This window comes from Curcuma longa, chromosome 10 (genome assembly GCF_044706935.1).
Source record: "Curcuma longa cultivar G26 ecotype Majalengka, Jawa Barat chromosome 10, ITB_CL_G26_1.1, whole genome shotgun sequence".
In the NCBI taxonomy this organism is placed as follows: Eukaryota; Viridiplantae; Streptophyta; class Magnoliopsida; order Zingiberales; family Zingiberaceae; genus Curcuma; species Curcuma longa.
In genome coordinates this window covers 8042755-8062315 of record NC_133870.1, presented here as the reverse complement: position 1 = coordinate 8062315, position 19561 = coordinate 8042755, and the positions used below count along the sequence as shown (strand labels likewise).

At 41.5% G+C, this 19561-nt stretch overlaps 3 protein-coding genes across 3 annotated transcripts; 1 reads left to right on the top strand and 2 right to left on the bottom strand.

Moving 5' to 3' along the window:
• Window positions 1–569: 569 nt before the first annotated feature.
• LOC141836560 (auxin efflux carrier component 3a-like) lies at window positions 570–3171 on the bottom strand. Its single transcript, XM_074724070.1, has 5 exons — window positions 1769–3171; window positions 1354–1689; window positions 1120–1277; window positions 962–1038; window positions 570–892 (listed from the first exon to the last, which is right to left on the bottom strand). The coding sequence occupies exons 1-5, from the start codon at window positions 2913–2915 to the stop codon at window positions 826–828; spliced, it is 1785 nt and encodes a 594-aa protein (XP_074580171.1). The 5' UTR covers window positions 2916–3171; the 3' UTR covers window positions 570–825.
• Window positions 3172–6188: 3017 nt separating this feature from the next.
• On the top strand, window positions 6189–13812 carry LOC141836598 (condensin complex subunit 2). Its single transcript, XM_074724101.1, has 13 exons — window positions 6189–6461; window positions 6778–6879; window positions 6966–7083; window positions 7444–7517; window positions 7589–7649; window positions 7733–7930; window positions 8055–8341; window positions 8409–8553; window positions 8637–8890; window positions 8967–8997; window positions 10021–10151; window positions 11263–11373; window positions 13277–13812. Exons 1-13 carry the CDS (start codon window positions 6189–6191, stop codon window positions 13484–13486), a joined length of 1995 nt encoding a protein of 664 aa, XP_074580202.1. The 3' UTR covers window positions 13487–13812.
• Window positions 13813–14435: 623 nt separating this feature from the next.
• Window positions 14436–19049, bottom strand: LOC141836441 (putative D-cysteine desulfhydrase 2, mitochondrial). The gene is made up of 6 exons (XM_074723931.1): window positions 18606–19049; window positions 18470–18512; window positions 18043–18375; window positions 16803–16932; window positions 15858–16019; window positions 14436–14880 (listed from the first exon to the last, which is right to left on the bottom strand). Exons 1-6 carry the CDS (start codon window positions 19002–19004, stop codon window positions 14634–14636), a joined length of 1314 nt encoding a protein of 437 aa, XP_074580032.1. The 5' UTR covers window positions 19005–19049; the 3' UTR covers window positions 14436–14633.
• Window positions 19050–19561: the final 512 nt, after the last annotated feature.

Sequence of the window (19561 nt, the reverse complement as noted above, 5' to 3'; positions counted from 1 at the left end):
GGTATCGATATACAATAGAGAACTGATATCCTGCACGCGATTTATCCTGCGCGATGCGTGCGCAACATCTCATTCACCGTCGCTGCCACTGCCCTCGCCGCATCGTCCGACTACCGCCGACCGCCGCCTTGGACGCGATCGACGCGCCGCTTGCCGGCGCTCCGTCTGATGACGGATTCTGATCGGATAGTGATTGCCGACAAATTTAATCAGAATCCGCGTCTGACACTGTCGGCCAAATCACGGCTGGAGACCGGCCGAGGCACAAAGGATCGACGTATCCTTGTGTGCCTCGGCCGGTCTCCGATCTCGATTTGGTCGGAATCCGACGCGCGCCACTATCGACCGCATTTCTGATCAAATTCGTCGGATTCCGATCAAATCGCGGCCGGAATCCACCGCCGGACGGAGCGCCGACGAGCGACGCGTCGATCGCGCCCGAGACGGCAAACGGACGGGTCGGCAGCAGCGGCAGTGGATCGAAAGTGTCGTGCACGAGTCACGCGGGATAAATTGCGCAGGATATCAAATTATTAGATATATATTCCAATCGAGGATGGGTGCGTTGACAGAATAAGCATCTTCTTCTCTGCTTAATCTCGCAGTTTTTTAAAAGAAAAAAAAAAGAAAAGATAAACAAGATCGATCTCTCGTAATACAATGCAGTGCTGCAAAAGGAACTGTTTTCCTTGATGTTCTTTGTTGCTACGCTGCGCCCCTTGCCTAATGCCGGTTGAGTTGCGGTGGGCGTGCCAAGGCCGGCCGTCGCTTCCATCCCGTGCGTGCGTGGAGGAGGAGTGATTGCTTCACCATCGTTGACGTGCGTCAGAATCCGAGGAGGATGTAGTAAACGAGAGTGATGGGGAGAGCGATGAGCATCCCGAATATGACCCTGCAGTGTCGTAATATGTAAAAGAGTAGTTTTTGGGGAAGGGGAGTTTTTGATTGATCTGCTGCTCACGCTGTGCTTAGGATGGCAGGGTGGACGTTGTACTCCTTGGCGAAGACGAAGGGCACGATGCCCTGCGGGAGAGCCGCCTAACGCAGACAAAACATCGCATGTGAGCGAGGCTCTTGGAGTTCGATCGATTGACGGGATGAACAACCGATCGGTTTTACCTGGACGATCGCCACGTGGAGGAGCGCCCCGCGCAAGCCGACGGCGACCGCGGCGGCGGCCATCACCGCCGGTCCGACCAGGAACCGGACCGCCATCGCAAAGGAAGCCACCGTGTTGCCGCACGCGATGATCCTCGGCTGCAGCGCCATGAACAGCCCTGCAGGAATCGGATCCCGATTTGTTCTAAGAAGTACGATCGGAGGTTGCTCGAGTTGAGGAGGAGATGGACTTGCCTAAGCTGAACATGGCCATCCCCAGGCCGGCGTCGGAGAGGATGGAGATGGAGTTCTCCACTATCTTCGGCATCGCGACGTGCCACCGGAAGGCGACGAGGGACCAGGTGAGGCCGATGAGGCTGGAGTAGGTGTTAGGGTTTCGTATCAGCTTCCGCCACACCATGATCAAGATCAGACGGGTCATGACGCTCGCGGGGGGCATTTGACGGTCCGGTCTCATCCCATCCGACGGCCCTCCCGCACCGCCCCTCTCCCCGCCGCTCGCTTCTGTTGTTCGCTTTCCGCCGCCGCCGCCGCCGCCGAAGCTCAACTCCTCCGCCTGGTATTCCTCAGCTTCGATAGAAACCACGAGCATTTAAACAAGGGCGAGGGTTAGTTTAATCGAATCGAGGATATTTGTTAATTGATTAACCTTTGGCGGTGGGGAACTCCGCCGGGACGAGCATTCGGATCTCCTTCGCGCCATGGTCGAGGTCAGGATCGCGGCCAGCAAAGGAGGGGAGGGCGGCCACCTCCGACACCGGAGACGCGCTTGAGCTCCACACGAACATGTGCAGCTCCTTGGCGTCCGCCGTCCCCGCTCGGTTAGGATGCGGGTGGGATTTCTTCGCCGCGCCGGCGACGGAGATTTCCGGCTGCGGGTGGTGGTGGTGGTGGTCGTCGAAGTTGGAGGGGCGCGGGGTGGGACCGCGGGAAGATTGAAGGGAGTGGAAGTCGGCGGCGCCGAAGCTGGAGGGGCGGAAGGAGGGGGTCGCCGCGCCGCCGCCGCCGACCATGGCGAAGAAATCGGCGTGGTTGAAGCTGGATCCTCGCGGAGTGGGGTTACGGGAGGAGCTGAGAGAGTAGATCTCGGCGCCGGTGAGGTTGGATGGGCGGGGGGTCATCATCGCCGCCGATCGCCTCGACGAGGTCGACTTACGGACGGTGACGTGAATCTTGCCGTCGCCGCCGACTTCGGATACAGCCTCGGCGGCCCCGGCATCGAGGGAGACGACGTCGGGGTCGATCCGGAAGGAGACGATGGATGCGGCGGTGGCCGGGAACTGATCCGCGATGAGGAGGCGGGCGGCGCGGAACTCAAAGAGGAATAGCATCAGCGTGTACCAAATGATGCACTGGAGGACGACGATCTGGACCATGAGCGAACCAGCGTAAGACCCGTACATCGCGATGAGGAGGGGGATGCCCATCACCAGAGTATTCGGCAGCGTGGAGAGGGAGAAAATGGTGATGGACCAGTCGAGCGGCGCGGCGCCGCCGGGCAGAGGCCGGCCGCGGCGGAGGAAATTGGACCAGGCGGCCAGCGCCGCCAGGACCAGCAGCTTCTGCAAGGTGTCGGCGGCGACGAAACGGAGGTTCATCGCATAAGGGTCATTGGTGGAGATGAAGTGGAAGGAGAGGAGCGGCACGGCGAAGATGGCCACGAAGCGGTTGATGCCGGAGCACTGGTCCGGCGTCAAGATGCCCCACCACCGCACCGAGCCGTAGGCCAGTATCATCGCCACATAGAGCGGCACCACCGCCGCCAGCACCGTGTACAGGTCATGCCAAGATATCATCTTTCCCTCCGCCGGCGATCAACCACCCATCTCTCAACACGAAACCGATCGATCGGAATCAAATCTTTATGCTCTTCTGCGTTCTGTATCAGCGACTCCCCGACAAGCAAGGAAGCGCGTGCGGATTACGATGCCTCCTCTGTGTGCATTTATACTGCATGTTCCAGAATGAAAGGCAGGAAGAAGACGACAATGCTCTGCTCATCGATCCACAATACAAAAGTGAAGAATGGGCTGCAAGTCTTCAACCTGGAAATGGACGAAGGCTCATCATCCTCTCTTGGATTTATGCAGGCAGATCAGTAAGCACAGCCTGTTCTTGTTACCATTTTCATGAGCTTTTGGAGCATCGATCTCTAACTGTGAGTAAAGTTTATCCTCTTGCCTGTTCTTGTTTATCATCATTCGTCTGCCACTTCTACAGTGCAAATAGCTGGATATGTATTCCTAACGATCGACAATGAAACGATATCACATCCTGAGCATCAGATACTCGATCGAGCAGCCCACAATCCTAACATCAACTCGATTGATGTTTCACCTGTACATGGGTCCTTTGCCAAAACTGATGAAGAGCATCCGAACTCTGAGTGGGAATGGGGACTACTGGATTTTTATCATACACATGATGGACGTCACTACTTTTCCATAGGTTTGTGCTGTTGGACGATCTTTATCGAAGAAGTTACTGAATTAAATTATAAGATAATTCAATTTATTTGGTAGAGATGATTTAAGTTGATAATTTCAAACGGTCAATGGAGACTGATATTTTTTCGATCATTGATGCTGAGTCAACCGAATAGTCGAGTCGCCGAGTTGGCAAGTGCCAAGTGTTGAGTGGGCTACTACCGAGTGGCCGAGTGCCGAAAGCCGAGACTCTGAGTGGCCGAGACGCCGAGACATCGAGTGGCCGAGACGCCGAGTGCCGAGTGATCAAGACGTTGAGACGTCGAGTGGCCGAAACGCCGAGTGACCAAGACGTCGAAACGCCGAGTGGCCCGATGTCGACGCATGCGTTCAACGCAATTTTTTTAAAATAGATTTGTCCCTTTTGGCGGTGTTTAGAGGTCATGATGGACGTTTGTTTTCCAGAATACAATGACAGAACCGCGCTGACCACCAAATACAGGTAAATCACGGCAAACTGAGATAATACCCGAACGCTATTACGGGAAAAAACTTGGCAGAAAGAAAGATGGGGCTGCAAGTGATTTTCGGATTGTTCTCTTTGCTCACTTGGAGTCTTATATAGAGTTTTCCATCCATACATTCATGCATTCATACGTTCATGATCACTAAATTGCATTTATGCATGTATTAGTATGCATTAGTTGCATACTTATCATTTGAGCAAAAAGAAAACATTTTCAAGTGGCAAAATGTTAGTTCATTCACTTGGACAAATTTTATCCTAACGGATCGACATTCAACGTGCATAGGTCACACTCACACACAAATCGCTCTTGGTTCAGTACAATTCAAATTCTAGATTTACACTCTCCCTGTGAGAGAGCCTTTCCTCATGTATTTGTTTATAACATTAATACTTATGACACAATATAAATCAATAATTATGCTTTGAAACTTTCAATGTGAAATTATATTTCCATCACAAAAAGTTTCTCTTTTTCCACCATCTTTTATTTCCATTTAAATTTCCAACATGTGCTTGTGTATACGTAGCTTCCTTCTTCTCGACTCCATGAGGCACTTCAGCATCTTTGAATCACTTTCTGAAGGTGGTCCAGAGTTGAATGGTCGACTGAAAGCTACGCCCCATGCGAGGACACACAACCATGTGCCTTGGGCCTAAGAGAGAGCTCCAAATCCAAATCAGAGGGTAGAGACATGAGCACGAAGACATGCAGGGTTTGGATGTGATAGAGAAAGGCCAGCCCTCGACTTTAATTCTCTCCCAAAGTAAGAGAGCTCTCATCATCATGTGCATGGCCGGGGGTTTATTAGCTTTATGCTGATAGTTATTGATTGCTAGCTTAAATGCATTGTCTTGGACTCCAGTTCGTTTCAGTAAGTTAGTAAAGCACTGCTGCGTGCTTCTGGATTCCAAGAACAAGAACTGGGTTCCAAACTTTGATATGGAATTAGTGAGATATTGTGATCATGCTTCTTGATGCAGACATGCATATAAAACACAATGAATAAGAGAACAAAGCACTATAAGATGGAAAGAAGGGTTTCACATTGATTTTGTGTGCATGGTCATTCAAAGAACTATGACACAATCCCCATTCCCCTAAAAGATCTTACAACTAGAAGAGATAGCCTTGAGAATAATGGAGGGCAAGTTGTGTAGGGCCAATGATACAACTATAGGGGGCGAATAGACTACTCACCTAGTTATAAATTCCTTGTGTTAACTCAAAGACAAGCAATGAATAGCTTCCGGGGCATATCTGAGTTGGTTACGATGGAGCAAAATTGCATAAGTGGGCAAAGATTTGAATCTCGACAAAATCGAGATAATGCTCTCCTTCATCATGATGAATTGCAGCTTCTCGATTTACTTCCTCACAGATGATCGTCAGGCCAACTGTGTGAGGCCATTGGGGTGGGGAATTCCACCATTTTCTAAGTTAATTTGCAAAAGAAAGATTGGATTATATTTATTGATCATGTTAATAGCATACACAGTGAAAATAAAGAGTTGAAGAAAGAAAATTTTCACTTATAGTTATGAAATGAAAGCAAAGGGAGAGAGTAGATTACCACGAGTTTGAGATGTTAAGTTTTTTGACCTCTGTCAAAACTCTTTTAGATTCTTTTAGGCATTAAAAAAAATGATAATCCCCGGTCCCACAGAAGTTTCCCATCGGGCACCAGGGTAAATTGAGAAGCGCACGTAGCAACCAACCCAGATGCCCAGCATCCTTTGATTGCGATTCCCATTTGGAGGAAAATTCCTGCAAATACGCCTTAGCTCGGGATCGAACCGTGGATACCTGGGTAACAACCTGGATGTCCTACCGCGGCACTATGACCCCGGGGACTTCCTTTAGGCATTCAAGTATTATGAGAACAAGGATTCAAGAGTATTTTCGTATAATCTAGGTGGCTCAAAGACCAAGGCCCAAAATATTCAAGGGTTTAAATGAGAAATTAGCAGGCAGGCCCAAAGCCCATGGAACAAGGTCCAAAGCCCATTAAAGCCCGAATCGTAATAAATTGATTCGTTGAAGAGAGAGAGAGAGAGAGAGAGAGAGAGAACTCAAATTCTAATTCTAATTTCCGATCCCGCTTTGGGACTCTGCGATGGGCGACTGCACTCCCTCGGCGACGGCGCGTCACCCAGTGCCGTCGAAGACCCCGATGGCCTCGCGGCTGCAGTCCCCTCCCTTCCACCTCGGATCCAACAACGACGAGCTCGAGCGCGCACAGGCGCGCGCCGCCGCTCGCGCCGCTTCCGTCCGCCGCAAGTCCGTCGTCCCCAGCCAGCCGCCCTTCTCCGAGAGCAGAAACGATATCATGGACAGGAGCCAGATCATGGATCTCTTCCACAACTGCATCAAGCTCGCCAGCGAAAACGTGCGACCGCTGTTCCCTCGCGTGCATTCTTCGTTCTCTTGTTTCTTTTAACGCATTGGAGAAAGTGGGCATCTTAGGGTTAGATTTTTCATGCTTTGATTCGAGTACTCTGCCTTCCCTTGATGATGGGTTGTGTTATGGAGAAAATTCAATAGAAAAACACTCGCGAGCTGACGCTCCCCTTAGCCCCTTTACTCGCATTGCTCTGATGAATTCTTCATTTTCGTGTTCTTTTCTCATATTGCATGTAAAAGATATACTTTCCCGGATATATATATTTTTTATGGCACTATCAAGAATTCTGTCATTTCTGCAGAAGATTACCCAGAAAAACACATGGGAGCTGAGCCTTATAGATCATCTCAGCGAGATCATTAGAGTGAGCCCTGGAGATGACGAGGAAACCAATTTCCAGAAGGTTTGTGTATGGATAAATATTTACTTTTTTACATGATGTGAAATGGCAACTAAACCAATTTAATTTCAAAATATTGATCTGGTAAGGCAAGCTGTACTTTGGAAGCTGGTGTGAAGATTTACTCGATGAGAGTAGATTCCGTGCACTCAGAGGCATATAAAGTTCTTGGAGGGATAAATCGTGCTGGTCGAGAAGAAGATAACGGTTAGGTTCTACTGCTTACAAGTCATGTTGGTTGTCACTATTGGAGGGCTTGGAATCAAACAAGTGATATTTGGTTGCAAATAGCTTTCCTTGATAGAAAATTTACATTTTCATGACAATGAATCATAGTAGTACCCAAATATATATATATATATATAAAAGGACAGTTCAATAAAACATTGAATAGTTGATATTCTATTATACTTTATTTTCTTGTAATTCCTCACCAGTGCCACCAGGCCTATCTTTATCTTCTGGCCTCATCATTCTTTTAGCTACACTCTTTTGTGCATTGTTTTAATAGATTTATTTATTAGAAGAAAGTCAGCAATTTGCTAATATAACAAGCTATACTCACAGACACCACTGGCATGGGGGACAATATTGATGTTGCACAAACAGATGACATCTCTAAGAAGGAACTGGAAAGAAAGGTACACAGACTTACCAGCTCTAGAACTTTCTCTTGCAGATGTTTTCAGCTTACACTATTTATGAACCACAGCTTTCACCTTTGTCGACATTGGAATCATCTTTTGAAGCCCTTAACATAAAAAAGTTTGATGGTATGACTTAGTGCTATGTCTGTTTCCTGTTTCAAAATATTTGATGCTCGAGTAGAAATTAATTTAGCAAATTTCATTTTCAGAGGCATTTATTGTGGATCCTCTGTATCATCAGACTTCTGCACAATTCGATGAAGGTGGTGCTAAGGGTCTTCTATTGAACAACCTTGGGGTTTATGGTGGTTGCCGTGTACTTTTTGATTCATTTGAATGTCCAGAAAGGAGCATGTCAACAGTTGAAACTGAGGGACCTGAACTAATTGATCTTTCTTTTGCTAAAGGCACGAATAAGGGAGATTTAGTTTAGTGTAAATTGTGACTGTTATGTCCATATATATATATATATATATATATATATATATATATATAAGTTCACTAATTGGATGAGGATTTTTTTTTGTACAGATTACATTGAGAAAATGATGATTGGTATGCTCACGGCAAATGATATTTCACCCACTCTAAAGGATATCCTGAATCAATTTGATGAAGAAAATCGTAGGCCAGATATAAATTATTCACCTCAAGTGCCAATTGCTGAGGATTTTCCTGAAGGAAATGACCAAATGGATGTTGGAGAGAATGGATTTGATGATGATTGTGGAGCTTGGAACCTTGACCATGATGACCATCTTAGTGTAGCTGATGACAACTCAACTAACATAAACCTAAATTATGCAAATGATCTAGAGGTATCATTTTTCTGACTTTGCATTAACTGTAGAATTTGGTTGTTTAAACGTTTTCTTTGTGATGCAGGAGGATTTTGAATGCAACTTTAATGGACCTTATGCCGAAGAGAAGCTTGAAAAAATTACTGATTTCTTGTCTGTAGGATTGGGGTTTACTTCAAAATCAAATGCATGGGCAGGACCTGATCATTGGAAGTATAGAAAAGAAAAGGGTAGACATAGAAAAAAAATTCCTCAACTTTATTTTGTCATTCTTTGTATCACATGTTTGGTTATTGGAAGAAAATGATTGCAGGTTTAGATCAAAAACAATCATTGGACACGAACACTGAAACAGTAAGCAAGAAACCGAAGAACAGGAAGGATGTTAATGATATTGATTTTACAAAATCACTGGAAATTGATATGCCAAATATCTTTGCACCTCCAAAGAATCCAAAATCATTACTATTGCCTGCAAACAAAGCAACATGTATTACTTCACTTCCTGAAGATTATCACTATCAACCAGAAAGTCTTGTCAAATTGTTTTTATTACCAAATGTTATGGTAAGATAAAATCAATTTGTTTCTTTGTCAGAATGCTTCATTTCTCTGTATTAATAGAAATTCTTCCATTTTTTAGTGTCTTGGAAAGAAAGGAAGAAAGCTTTCTGGTAAGATTGCAATTTCCCTGTAACTCGTGGTCTTTTGCTCTTTGCTTGTATGATTCTTATGATCTTTCAGCTCCTGTGGTTGACAAATCATTGTACTGTATCTCTTTATTCTCTTCTATGAAAATGTGCTATTTTGGCTATCTATTGATGAAAAGTATCCAAATCAAGTGATTTAGAGATGTTAATTATTGCCTATTAGTTTGATTAAAGTTGATTTTTGCTTCAAGTAAGTTGCTGGTAATAAGCTAAATGATTAGTTGAAGAACCCAACCGAATGCATATGCATACAAATATTTTCTTCATATCAATTTGTTGTCATTTCAGTTCCCTGGAATGGAACTTTTGGTGGTGTATTTAGAAAAGAAAATACATTGTGTTTTGCTTTCTTTTTTGTGCGCTGTAATATGAATCTCATTTTTTTCTTACAAGTTTTTGAACAACTGCACTCCCCTACATACACCAAGATATGCTATAGTCATTCTATGTGCTTAATCAAAGATCTTTTAAAACAATTGACTGTCATAAACACCCCAATCCAGAAACACAGTATATTTATTTACTTGTAGTTTTTCCAAAGGAAAGGAGAGTTCAGTTAGGAATTTGGAGATTCACGTAAAAGGAAAGTCATTCATTTGATTATTCTTTTAGGAAGGAAATTTATGAAAGTTATGGTGGTGTAACTCAAGGGCATGCAGTCACCACGCTTCCATTGTCAGTTAAGGGAGGTTTTGGGTTCTGTCTTCTCAAAAGGCCAATGATTGCATAAGCCTGTTAAGGTTGATACCTACTGTTTACATGCTCAATTCATGAGTTCTATCTACAAGTTCATTTATATTTAAATTTTTTTCTTGTTGATGTTTCATCCATGTGCAAGTCGAATTTAGCACTTCAACCAGTTTTTATTCTTTTACAATCCTCGGTTTTATGTCTCCTTGATTTATGGCTGCTGTATTTTTATATGATCAATTCTAATTTATGCTTTTTCTTCATCTTAAAGATATACATCTATTCCCTACTATACAGATGAACCAAGACAAAACGATGGGAGCTATGTGGCATCATGGGAAAATGATAGTACATGTGATAACTTTGATGATGGACTTGCCATCAGTGATACAGATGATCAAGGGAGTCTTGTTCGTCAACCTCGTCAGGTGCATACACGTTTCTATATTATGGCACAGATCTCTGTTGAAATTCATCAAGTCAACCAATATATTAAGTGTGCACTAGTTTAGTAGTAGAGAACTGAGGTTAACGCAAGACTCACAATCACATCACATGCAGCAATACGCATGACACGACAACCATAGTATTTCAGTGCGTATACAAGCTATGATTCAAATAAAGACTCAGAAATAATTCAAGTTTGGAGGTCATCATAATACAAAGTTGATAAATAATCAATAATTAAACAAAACAGAGGCCCTCATTATTAAATTATTTAATGTGAGAATGTGTGGATATGGTAGTGTTTATAATCCAAATGAGATATTCCAAGAGAGAAAAAAAAACGCAACTAAAGCAAAATAGATGAAAAATACTGTATTGCACATACTACAAATCATTTTTTTATTATGTTCAATGAAATCCTCTTAGAAGATAGTTTCAAAGGACCAAATCTGAGTCATGTTAATAGTGGGCATTCCACTTGTATTGCATCTTTTAAAATTAGGTTTTAATTTTGTTTGACTCTGTCAATGTCAAGGTTGGAGGGAAGTGTGTTTTGTTGGAAAATGACTCGTGAAAAAACAGAACGGTTTCTATGGCACATCATCAAAATTATTTGCTCTTTCAGTAAGCCTTCATAGAAGATATTATTTCAAAAGATCCCAATCAAAATCATGTCATCAGTGGATTCTATCACCTTTTTTTTTTACATGCATCCTGGCAGCAAGATATAATCTTTCCTTCATGTCTTTTTTGTGTGACATTTGTTGCGTGTTTCAAATTTTGTCACTATTTGTATTTAACTCTGCCAGCGTCATGGTTGGGTAGAAGTACGTTTGATGTGAAAATGACATCCGAAAATTAAACATTTCCTAATGGCAAACTAGTGGGTGTCCATGTGACAGTTGCAAGTAAGCTGTGCTAAAACAGATCACCACCTCAAAAATTAAAAGTTCTTAGGAGTGAAGGCTGTCTTCTTCATTTGCCAATTATATACTATATAGTTGGCATTTAATATTACATTTCCAGGACCACTCCCTTAGCTTGTCAAAATAATAAAATTTTATACTGACATCTGTCTGTTTTAAACTGAAGGTGAGCAAAATAGACATCCAATACGACAAAGTATCGAAACAAGTTGATGTTCATGCACTGAAAAATATGCTCTGGAATCATATACAAGAATCAGTGCAAGTCTCTTATGAGGTAAGTCTTTTCTCCATTATGTATTTTGAACTTAAATTAGTGTAGTGGGTTGTATCCCCTTTTAGCAGGGTACCTTTTGCTTCAGTCTTATCAATTTTTTCTTGATCTCTTTCTTTCTTTCTTTCTTTTCATAAGGAACCCGTATATATTCTTAAATGTTATATGCAACCATTTATTATATAAAATGGTGAATTTATTATTCAAAAACGATAAGTGAGTACATATAATCAATGGTGTCTAGCTTCTTAGATACCTTGATGAGCTAAAGCTATGCAAAGCTTCACTACATTTTAGCTTGTTCTCACGACGTTTGTTGAGCATGAGCCTCAAGCTGAACGTGGGCTTCGAGATCTGAGGCTTAGTTTCCAAAATTGTTGAGCTCTCACCAATGTTGAGTTAGAGTCATGATTAAATGTGAGTTGAAGAATGCAAACTTTGCCTTGCTTATGAATTTGCTTGGCTAATAAACATCAAGCTATTACTGAGCTCAATTTTGAGCTAGTTCTAAAATGAGTCAATTGAATTGTGCCTTGCTTAGTTCTAGATTAAATCAATTCAATCACTAGAATCTGTCTTGTTTGGGTTTGACTACGCTAGAGGTTGAAGTTTTTCATCCTATACAACTGAATTTGGACACCTGAATAGGATGCAAAACAAAAGGAATGAGCAGTTTGTCAAAAATAAGGAATTGATTGTGCTCATCTTTTTGAGTAAGTTTGATTAAGTTGTATATAGCTATATTGAAATCCTTATAAAGCTTTTGGCACCCTTTTTGTTATGTAGGAGTTTCCATTTTTTTAATATATTTTCTTATGTTTCACCTTCTTTTAGTAATAATCCAAATCACTTCTAAATTCTCCTCCATTAACTCATTTGATTTAGATTAATTGTTTTGGTAGCTTATCCAAAATAATCAATACTCGATCTACAAACATGACATACTCATTCAACTATTTCACAAGCAAATGCCACTACGACTATGGATTAATTGTTACAACAGCATAAGCTCCAGGAAATTGTAGGTCATTTTTAACAATTAATCTATAATATCCTAATGGCAAGTGCAAATTAATGTTTATTTTGGACACAAACGTATGAATATGATTGTTAAATTTTAAAAAAGAATTTGTATATTATTGGTGCTGGCTATATTTTTCACAAGTTTCAAAAGTTTAGGTCATGTTTTTTTTTTTAAAAAAACCCCTTTTATTTATAAGTTCTTGATTCAACAAGTTGGAACAAACTTGAAAGATCAAGTTTCAATCTCTATCCTCCAAAAGATTAAACAATAATTTCTATATATTTTGACCTTGCATAGAACTTTTTTTGATCTTATCGTCGGAGGATCAATTAGATTCTTTCCATAAACCAAGTGTAATTTGATATTCTCTAGCAAGTTTGTTCCCGAACTAGATTGATTTTTGTTGCAACCATCACCTCCTGAGGCATGATCAGGCAAAGGTCAAGGCAGGGCAAAGCAAAAATATATTTATATATATATGCAGAAGCATTATTTTTGTTGGAAAATAATTAATCCATGAAAATTTATACATAACAAACACAGCAGAATGGGGAAACAATCCTGGCCCTATCCATGCCCTGTCTTATATGCATTTTTATTTACATCTGATGACCAATCCCTATCATGTAACGTGGTGGATGTGGTGTAAAGAAGCCGTTTGAATATATAGAATTTAGTTGCCAGTTGATGCTAATGTTACCAATCTGATCATTGATTATTTTTCTCTAGAAATAAGATACAGACACCTCTCCAAATTCCGTCTGCTAATGCATTCATCATACAACTTGTGTGTGGAAATTGGACATTTAGCTATGTTGCATTTTCTAAATGGTCTTGGTTGATTTCTTATATTCCAACTCGTTTTTGGTTGTTTATTTGCAGAGTCAGGATTCTGAAGCCACAGTCTATCTAACGCAGATTTTACGCCATCTCCCAATTGACTGCTCATTAGATTCAGCCAAAGATATCTCTCCCCATTTGACTTTCATTTGTCTGCTGCATTTAGCAAATGAGCATTGCCTGCACATCCATGATTGCCCTACCATGGATGAACTCGAAATTATCATTCCATCCTCCGCACTAAAACGATGAATACTATCATATGGCGCTACCATAGAGTTGGAATATGTAAATTTGCAGGTTTGATATTGTATGTGGAGATGTTTTCGAGGGTGACCTTGTTTTTGTATATGTTACCTTTCAACGCTGGTGTTGATCATGTAGCTAATGGAGAATCATGGAACACATAATCCATGATAAAATGCTTCCCTTGTATTATCAATTAAACCTCTATTTCTGAAGATTAGAGAACCCTAAATGTTATCAGTGGGTGTTCACACCCATGTAGTTGCAAATTGCATTGAATTGCTTGTAATATGGTCGCGGATTGAACCATGGTGTACTGCTCATGATGTGTTGTGGAGATTCTATATATAGTTATGTTCATTTATCTCTGTTCATAAGATTGTTTTGTTGAATTGTTAGTTTCCTCTGGTTATAACTATGTTTTGCTTGTCTTTAGGATGGAAATACCAAATCAAATTGTTTTTCTACGATGTGCATGCTACTGAACACTACTCTTGCTATTTCATATATTGTAGTAAACTAAGATGGAAAACTGAGTGGTGATTTTCTTCGTGGCAATTCGCACTGGTAAGTCAGTGATTTTGATTCGAACAATTTCCATTTGTTTTCTGAAACAGTCTCTAATTTTGATTTCAAAAGTTCAATCTAAAATGCAAAATGCTGAGCACTGGCCGATCTTAATTGAGAGCTAAATGGAACAGTATTGATTTGTCATTTAGAAGTTTATTTTACGAAGTCTGCAAATCTATTGAATTGATATCAAAGCCAATTCATTGATAAATACGGTTTAGAAATACTCATACATAAACTAAACTAGAAACGCTGCAAATGAAGAACAGGCTCATCAATACTGGTAAAATGAAGAACAGGGAATCATGAAGCTACCGTACAACATTTCGAAGATTTCAAGCACATAATTCATGAACGTCGTCGTAACAAACGCAATTATCGAGCCAATTTTGCCGTATTCGTACAAAAGTATACAAGATGACAATTGCACAGAGCAGCTCTTGTACTTCAAGTTATTATAAGGCATGCCTGTAGATATTAATGAAAGAACAACCCTTGTTATCAAACTGAAACGGAAAAGCCATTAGGATCGAGAAACTCGGGAACCGGAAGTCCCGACAACTTATGTCGTTGATCTGGCTCGTTATAAGGCATGCCTGTTGGGTACTGAAGAGCTGAAATCAGAAGCATACCTTTGTGCCAACCCAAACAGACCAAGAGTGCCACCAGTGTGGAGCATCACCACTTGAGAATCCTTCTCATCTTCCGAATCAGCAAATAGGACTGCTTGCTCCCAAGCTGCCAAAGTATAGACAGGATCCAAGGGAACTCCTGTTTGCCGTGCAATTTGTCTGCACAAATCTATTTCCCCATCCAGTACCTTCCCAAACCTTGCAAGTGCAGAATATCGAGTCAAGAGAGATAATATCTTAAAGATTTTACAGAAAATCGCAGCCCCAAGTTAACAAAAACCACAATGAAAATTTTAAGTTCACACTTGATAACTGTATGTTTCTCATAGATATCTCGTCACACCTAGGCTACTTATTCTCCCACGATCATGATCAAAAATAACAAATTTAACACAAGTCTTGTGCCGGTGGAACTTCTCGTCCATTATATCAAAGAAGAAAGGAGCCTAGAAATGGAAAAGAGGCAAATAAACCATACAGCTTTCGTAATTCAGTAGGATCAGATCGAGAGAGTGGATGTGTGCACTGGGGCAAACAGTAGAAAGCGGAAGAAAATAACTATTGAATAAAGGAAAATTGAGTAAGAAAGAGCGACCACGCTATAATGTTCAAAACTAATATAGAACAAAATCAAAAAAGGGAGAAGGAAATGGATATGCATAGAGCAGTATCAATTATCATTTTTCCTAGGAAGGAACAAGTCAAGCAACATAGGTACATTAACAGATGGCCTTAACCACTTCAGAAGGTGTTTATCTATGGCAATATTATTTTCTGTGTTACTAAAAGCTTAGGTGTGTCCAGTCTTAGTAGAACAGTCAATGGTGAGGTTCACCAAATTAGAGTCACCCAATGCATGACGACATCTTCAAATAAAGCATCATTTGACACGTACGAAAAATGGGATGCCTAAGCATTTTCCAGGTCATGAAGAATTTTTCCTCTTGGTTTTTAGTGCTGATATTAAATATCCAATGGTTCTGCATCTTCTTGTGACATTCTCTAGGTCAACTCTTAAGATTATCGCATTCTCACTTACTATGTTCATACAGACAGAATTAGCGTGAATAGATGCATCATGAACCAAATACATAAGAATATTAACCTCCTGAATGCAGCAAATATTTTCAATACCAACAACATGCACAAGTCCAGTTGTCCAGATATGTCAATACCTTCTCGGATGGAGTCGTTCAACCCATTGCACAATTCCCTCATCGTCTTCAAGAGATTCTAACCCATAAACCCTCTTGAAGTCAGATATAAGGCTTTTTTCACATTCCTCATACTTTTCTTTAGTATCAGCGAGCATGACTGCAACAACTTTCCATGGAAGTCTACAAGGAAAACAAGGTTTTGGACAAAGCTCAGATATGTGTCATGGAAAGCATGGAAATGTTCATAGAACTTCCAAATTGTAACCTAAAGCATTCCAATATTGTCAAAGTAGATGGAGCGGGAACATGAAAGTAGACAGATATATGTAGCCTTTTCTTGTGATTTTTCCAGTTTAAACTGATGAATTTTGCGGGTTCGCTTAACTTGAAAATGAGTTTGAAGATAGAAATTGGCATACTAATAATCAAATACTTGGGATCAGATTTAGGAAGTAGCTCGAGTAACTCCCAGTCCCACTGAGCAGACTAACTAGGACAATCCCTATGTTATCGCTGTACTATTTGAGTTAACCAGCTTCAGTAGTGTCATTTAAATAAGCTAAGCTAATCCTTAAACAAGTCTATAACATTCATTTTTGGATGTGGTGGGTCAGAACAGTGCTACATTTACATTTTTACCTGATTTAAATTTCAGATACATAAGGTTCCAGGAGATGACAGAATTATCCCACGTGGAAGCGATTTTTATGTTGCCAATTCAATTGTGGTAAAGAATGTCATAATGCAGGAGCATGGCAAAGTAACAGAGCGAAAAGAGAGCAACAGCAGTTAAACCAACTAACCAAGACATTTTATCCTTGCCTAGCCCATGAGAACATTCTCAAAATTTCCTATTAGTGCACTGCAATACGATGAATAATTTTGGGCAAAAGCTGCATGACAACTTTAGGCAGAGTAAAGAAGTATCTATAAAGCAAAGGTTTAGTAAGATTTTGAACTCACCCCAAATATGCAATGCCCAGAGCCAAACCAATAGCTGTTGTCCCAGTACCGGCATCTACTACTACAGTAATCTTCTGGTCTGTCCCAAATATGTGGGTTTGAGAAAGATATTCTACAAGCCGAACGAGACCTACAAGACGAAAATCAAAGCTGATATTCTAATACTAAAGGATAAGTCATTTCATTCTTGATGTACAGAACTGGCAGTGCAACCAGACACTAGGAGCCATGTGGATGTTTGTGTACAAAATAATCCAAGAGATGATGAAACAAGTCCAGTTAGTATAGCAAGCGATGAGAGAAGCATAACAGAGGTTTTAGATGAACCAGCAAAAGATAAACACTATCAGAGCCAGCAAGGATTATAGAACTTCCAATGACGATTTAACATATAGAAGGTGCAAACACAAAATCAGAGTAGGTTGGTTGCATAAACATCATTACAATCCAGTAAATTACTAGTTGTTTCTGGATAAAATTCAAGTACAGTCTGGCCATTTCTACTATGTTCACCCACAGCCAGCTATAATTTACTGTTATTCTTGACTTCTCGATGTCATACATGGAAACAGAACCAAGATTGAGGCTCTAGTAGAAGCCTTAGTTTTTAATGCTCACAAGGTATGTAATACAGAAAGGATCATACCGCTAATACAAGGGTGATGGAAGCAGAATGAAATGGTAGAGTGATAATTTCTGCAACGGATTGATTAATAACAAAGTACTAACCTCATGAAAATATAAGCTTTACTCCAACTGCATCTCTCCTACAATACCCTGTTAGCAAAAATCTGCTGGCATTAGAAGCCAAGATGGAACACCCACTAACAAACACTTCACATCTCAAAACCCTAAACTCTAAGTCAACCAAACAAGGGCAAGATTTTAGCAGAGGATGGTAGTCATATTTATGTAAACTATTTTTCTTTCCGGAGGTTATGTAGAGACTATGCAAAAGAGGAGAAGAAAGAAGATAGATTTTCTCCTGAAATGTGTTCTCATAATTAATAATAAATGCAGTTATATACAAATAAGAAGCCAAGGCATCTGAGAGTTGAAGTGCGCAGCACAAACACACACATTTGTAACTTCATACACGGAACGAACCTGGTTAAGCAGTGAATGATCTAAGACAGTTGTGTTGCATAAAGGATAAAGAAGAAAACATGTTGATTCACAAGTATAAGAAAAAAGAAGCCAGTGAGCATTTGCTTCCAAGATTATGATCGAATCAACCTACCCAATAGTGCTGCTACACTGCCAGCACCCTCATTAACAATCACAACTCTTCTAACATTCCCATCCTTCCAAAGAGGAGTTCCATTGTCGTTCAAAGACAGCTCATCATTCTCTAAATTCAGAATATAATCTGCCCAAACCACATTTACCAGATCACCTGCCACCAACTCAGCATGTTTCATAAGCATTTCTTTCCTATTTGCATATACTGATCTTGGGACATAACTCACACTCCCATACATCAAAGACAGCAGATTATACCCCGTGGGCACTGCCGGCTGTTCTCCTCGGAGCAATAGGTGCGCCCTCATCCCCCTCTCTGCGCAACATACAGCTGCGCCAAAACCCACCTCGTTAGGCATAATAATTTCACCTAAACCACCTACATAGATAGATAGATAGATAGATAGATAGATCGAGAATGGTACCAAGAGCTGCTGTATGAGCACTCTGGGCTCCTCCGCATGTAATCTGTCAAAGAAAAAGGTAAAAGATCAAAACTTGCATCCAAATGACGGAAGAAAGGCGCAATGGAGAAGAAAAAAAAGTAGGCGTGCGACTCACGAGGTCTGTGGCGGCGTGGCGCAGGATGAGCGGAATGATGGCGTCGAGCTTTCTCGCCTTGTTTCCATTGACCAACGGGTGCAAGAGGTCGTCTCGGATCAAGTAGAAGGATGAGGAAGGTTTAGTTTCCTCCGCGGACCTAAGATGGGAGACGCTTAGCCCGTTGGAGTAGTAGGTAAACGAAGAAGAGGAGGTTTTGGTGAAGGAAATGGCGTGAATCGGGGCGGATGGGGACGGCAGCATCCACTGGCGGCGGAGGAGAGGGGAGGGTTTGGGGTTGGAAGAGCAGCGGCGGCAGGGTGCGGCGCTTAATCTCGAGAGAATCCGAAGTTGAGGCGGTGTCGGAGTCGGAGGAGGGAGTGGGACTGCGACTGTGACGGTGGCGCGGCGCAGTGACATCTCCTCCTCCCTCTTCCCTTCGCCGGTGCTCCGCCGGCAATCTGGTTCCACACAAGATTAAGTTCGATGCGCAGAATGAAATTAAACTTTGTAAAAAATTAATTTTTTTTAAAAAATTATTATTAATATTTTAAAAAATAAATTATCTTAACAAATGGATCAATTTGTTTGTGCGTCCAACATGCACAAACATTTTGCGCAATGGATGATCAACAATAGCTTGCTTCATAAAATGATGAACATCCCGGTTGTCTCCGGGGCCATAGTGCCGTAGTAAGACATCCAAGTTGTCATTCAAACACCCGCAGTTCGATCCCCAGCTACGACGTATTTACAAAATTTTATCCCCGGGACAATGGTGCAATGGTAGGACATCCGGATTGTGACCTAGGGACCCACGGTTCGATCCCCAACTATGGCGTATTTGTAAGAATTTTCTTCCAAATGGGGAACGCAATCAAAGGATGCTGAGCATCTAGATTGGCCGCCGTATGCGTTTCCCGATTTGAGTCCATGAGACTGACTGAAATTTATCATAAAATAATGAACATGGCTGT

Bases quoted from the DNA above. Each gene is read 5' to 3' on its own strand.
- LOC141836560 (XM_074724070.1), bottom strand. From the start codon at position 2,915: ATGATATCTTGGCATGACCTGTACACGGTGCTGGCGGCGGTGGTGCCG. The intron at 1,278-1,353 runs GCAAGTCCATCT...CGATTCCTGCAG, and splicing joins GATGGCCATGTTCAGCTTAG to GGCTGTTCATGGCGCTGCAG. The intron at 1,039-1,119 runs GTAAAACCGATC...TGTCTGCGTTAG, and splicing joins TCCACGTGGCGATCGTCCAG to GCGGCTCTCCCGCAGGGCAT.
- LOC141836598 (XM_074724101.1), top strand. From the start codon at position 6,189: ATGGGCGACTGCACTCCCTCGGCGACGGCGCGTCACCCAGTGCCGTCG. The intron at 7,518-7,588 runs GTACACAGACTT...TATGAACCACAG, and splicing joins AGAAGGAACTGGAAAGAAAG to CTTTCACCTTTGTCGACATT. The intron at 11,374-13,276 runs GTAAGTCTTTTC...GTTTATTTGCAG, and splicing joins CAGTGCAAGTCTCTTATGAG to AGTCAGGATTCTGAAGCCAC.
- LOC141836441 (XM_074723931.1), bottom strand. From the start codon at position 19,004: ATGTCACTGCGCCGCGCCACCGTCACAGTCGCAGTCCCACTCCCTCCT. The intron at 18,513-18,605 runs GTGAGTCGCACG...TTTCTTTGACAG, and splicing joins GCCACGCCGCCACAGACCTC to ATTACATGCGGAGGAGCCCA. The intron at 16,020-16,802 runs GTGAGTTCAAAA...TTTTCCTTGTAG, and splicing joins CTGGGCATTGCATATTTGGG to ACTTCCATGGAAAGTTGTTG.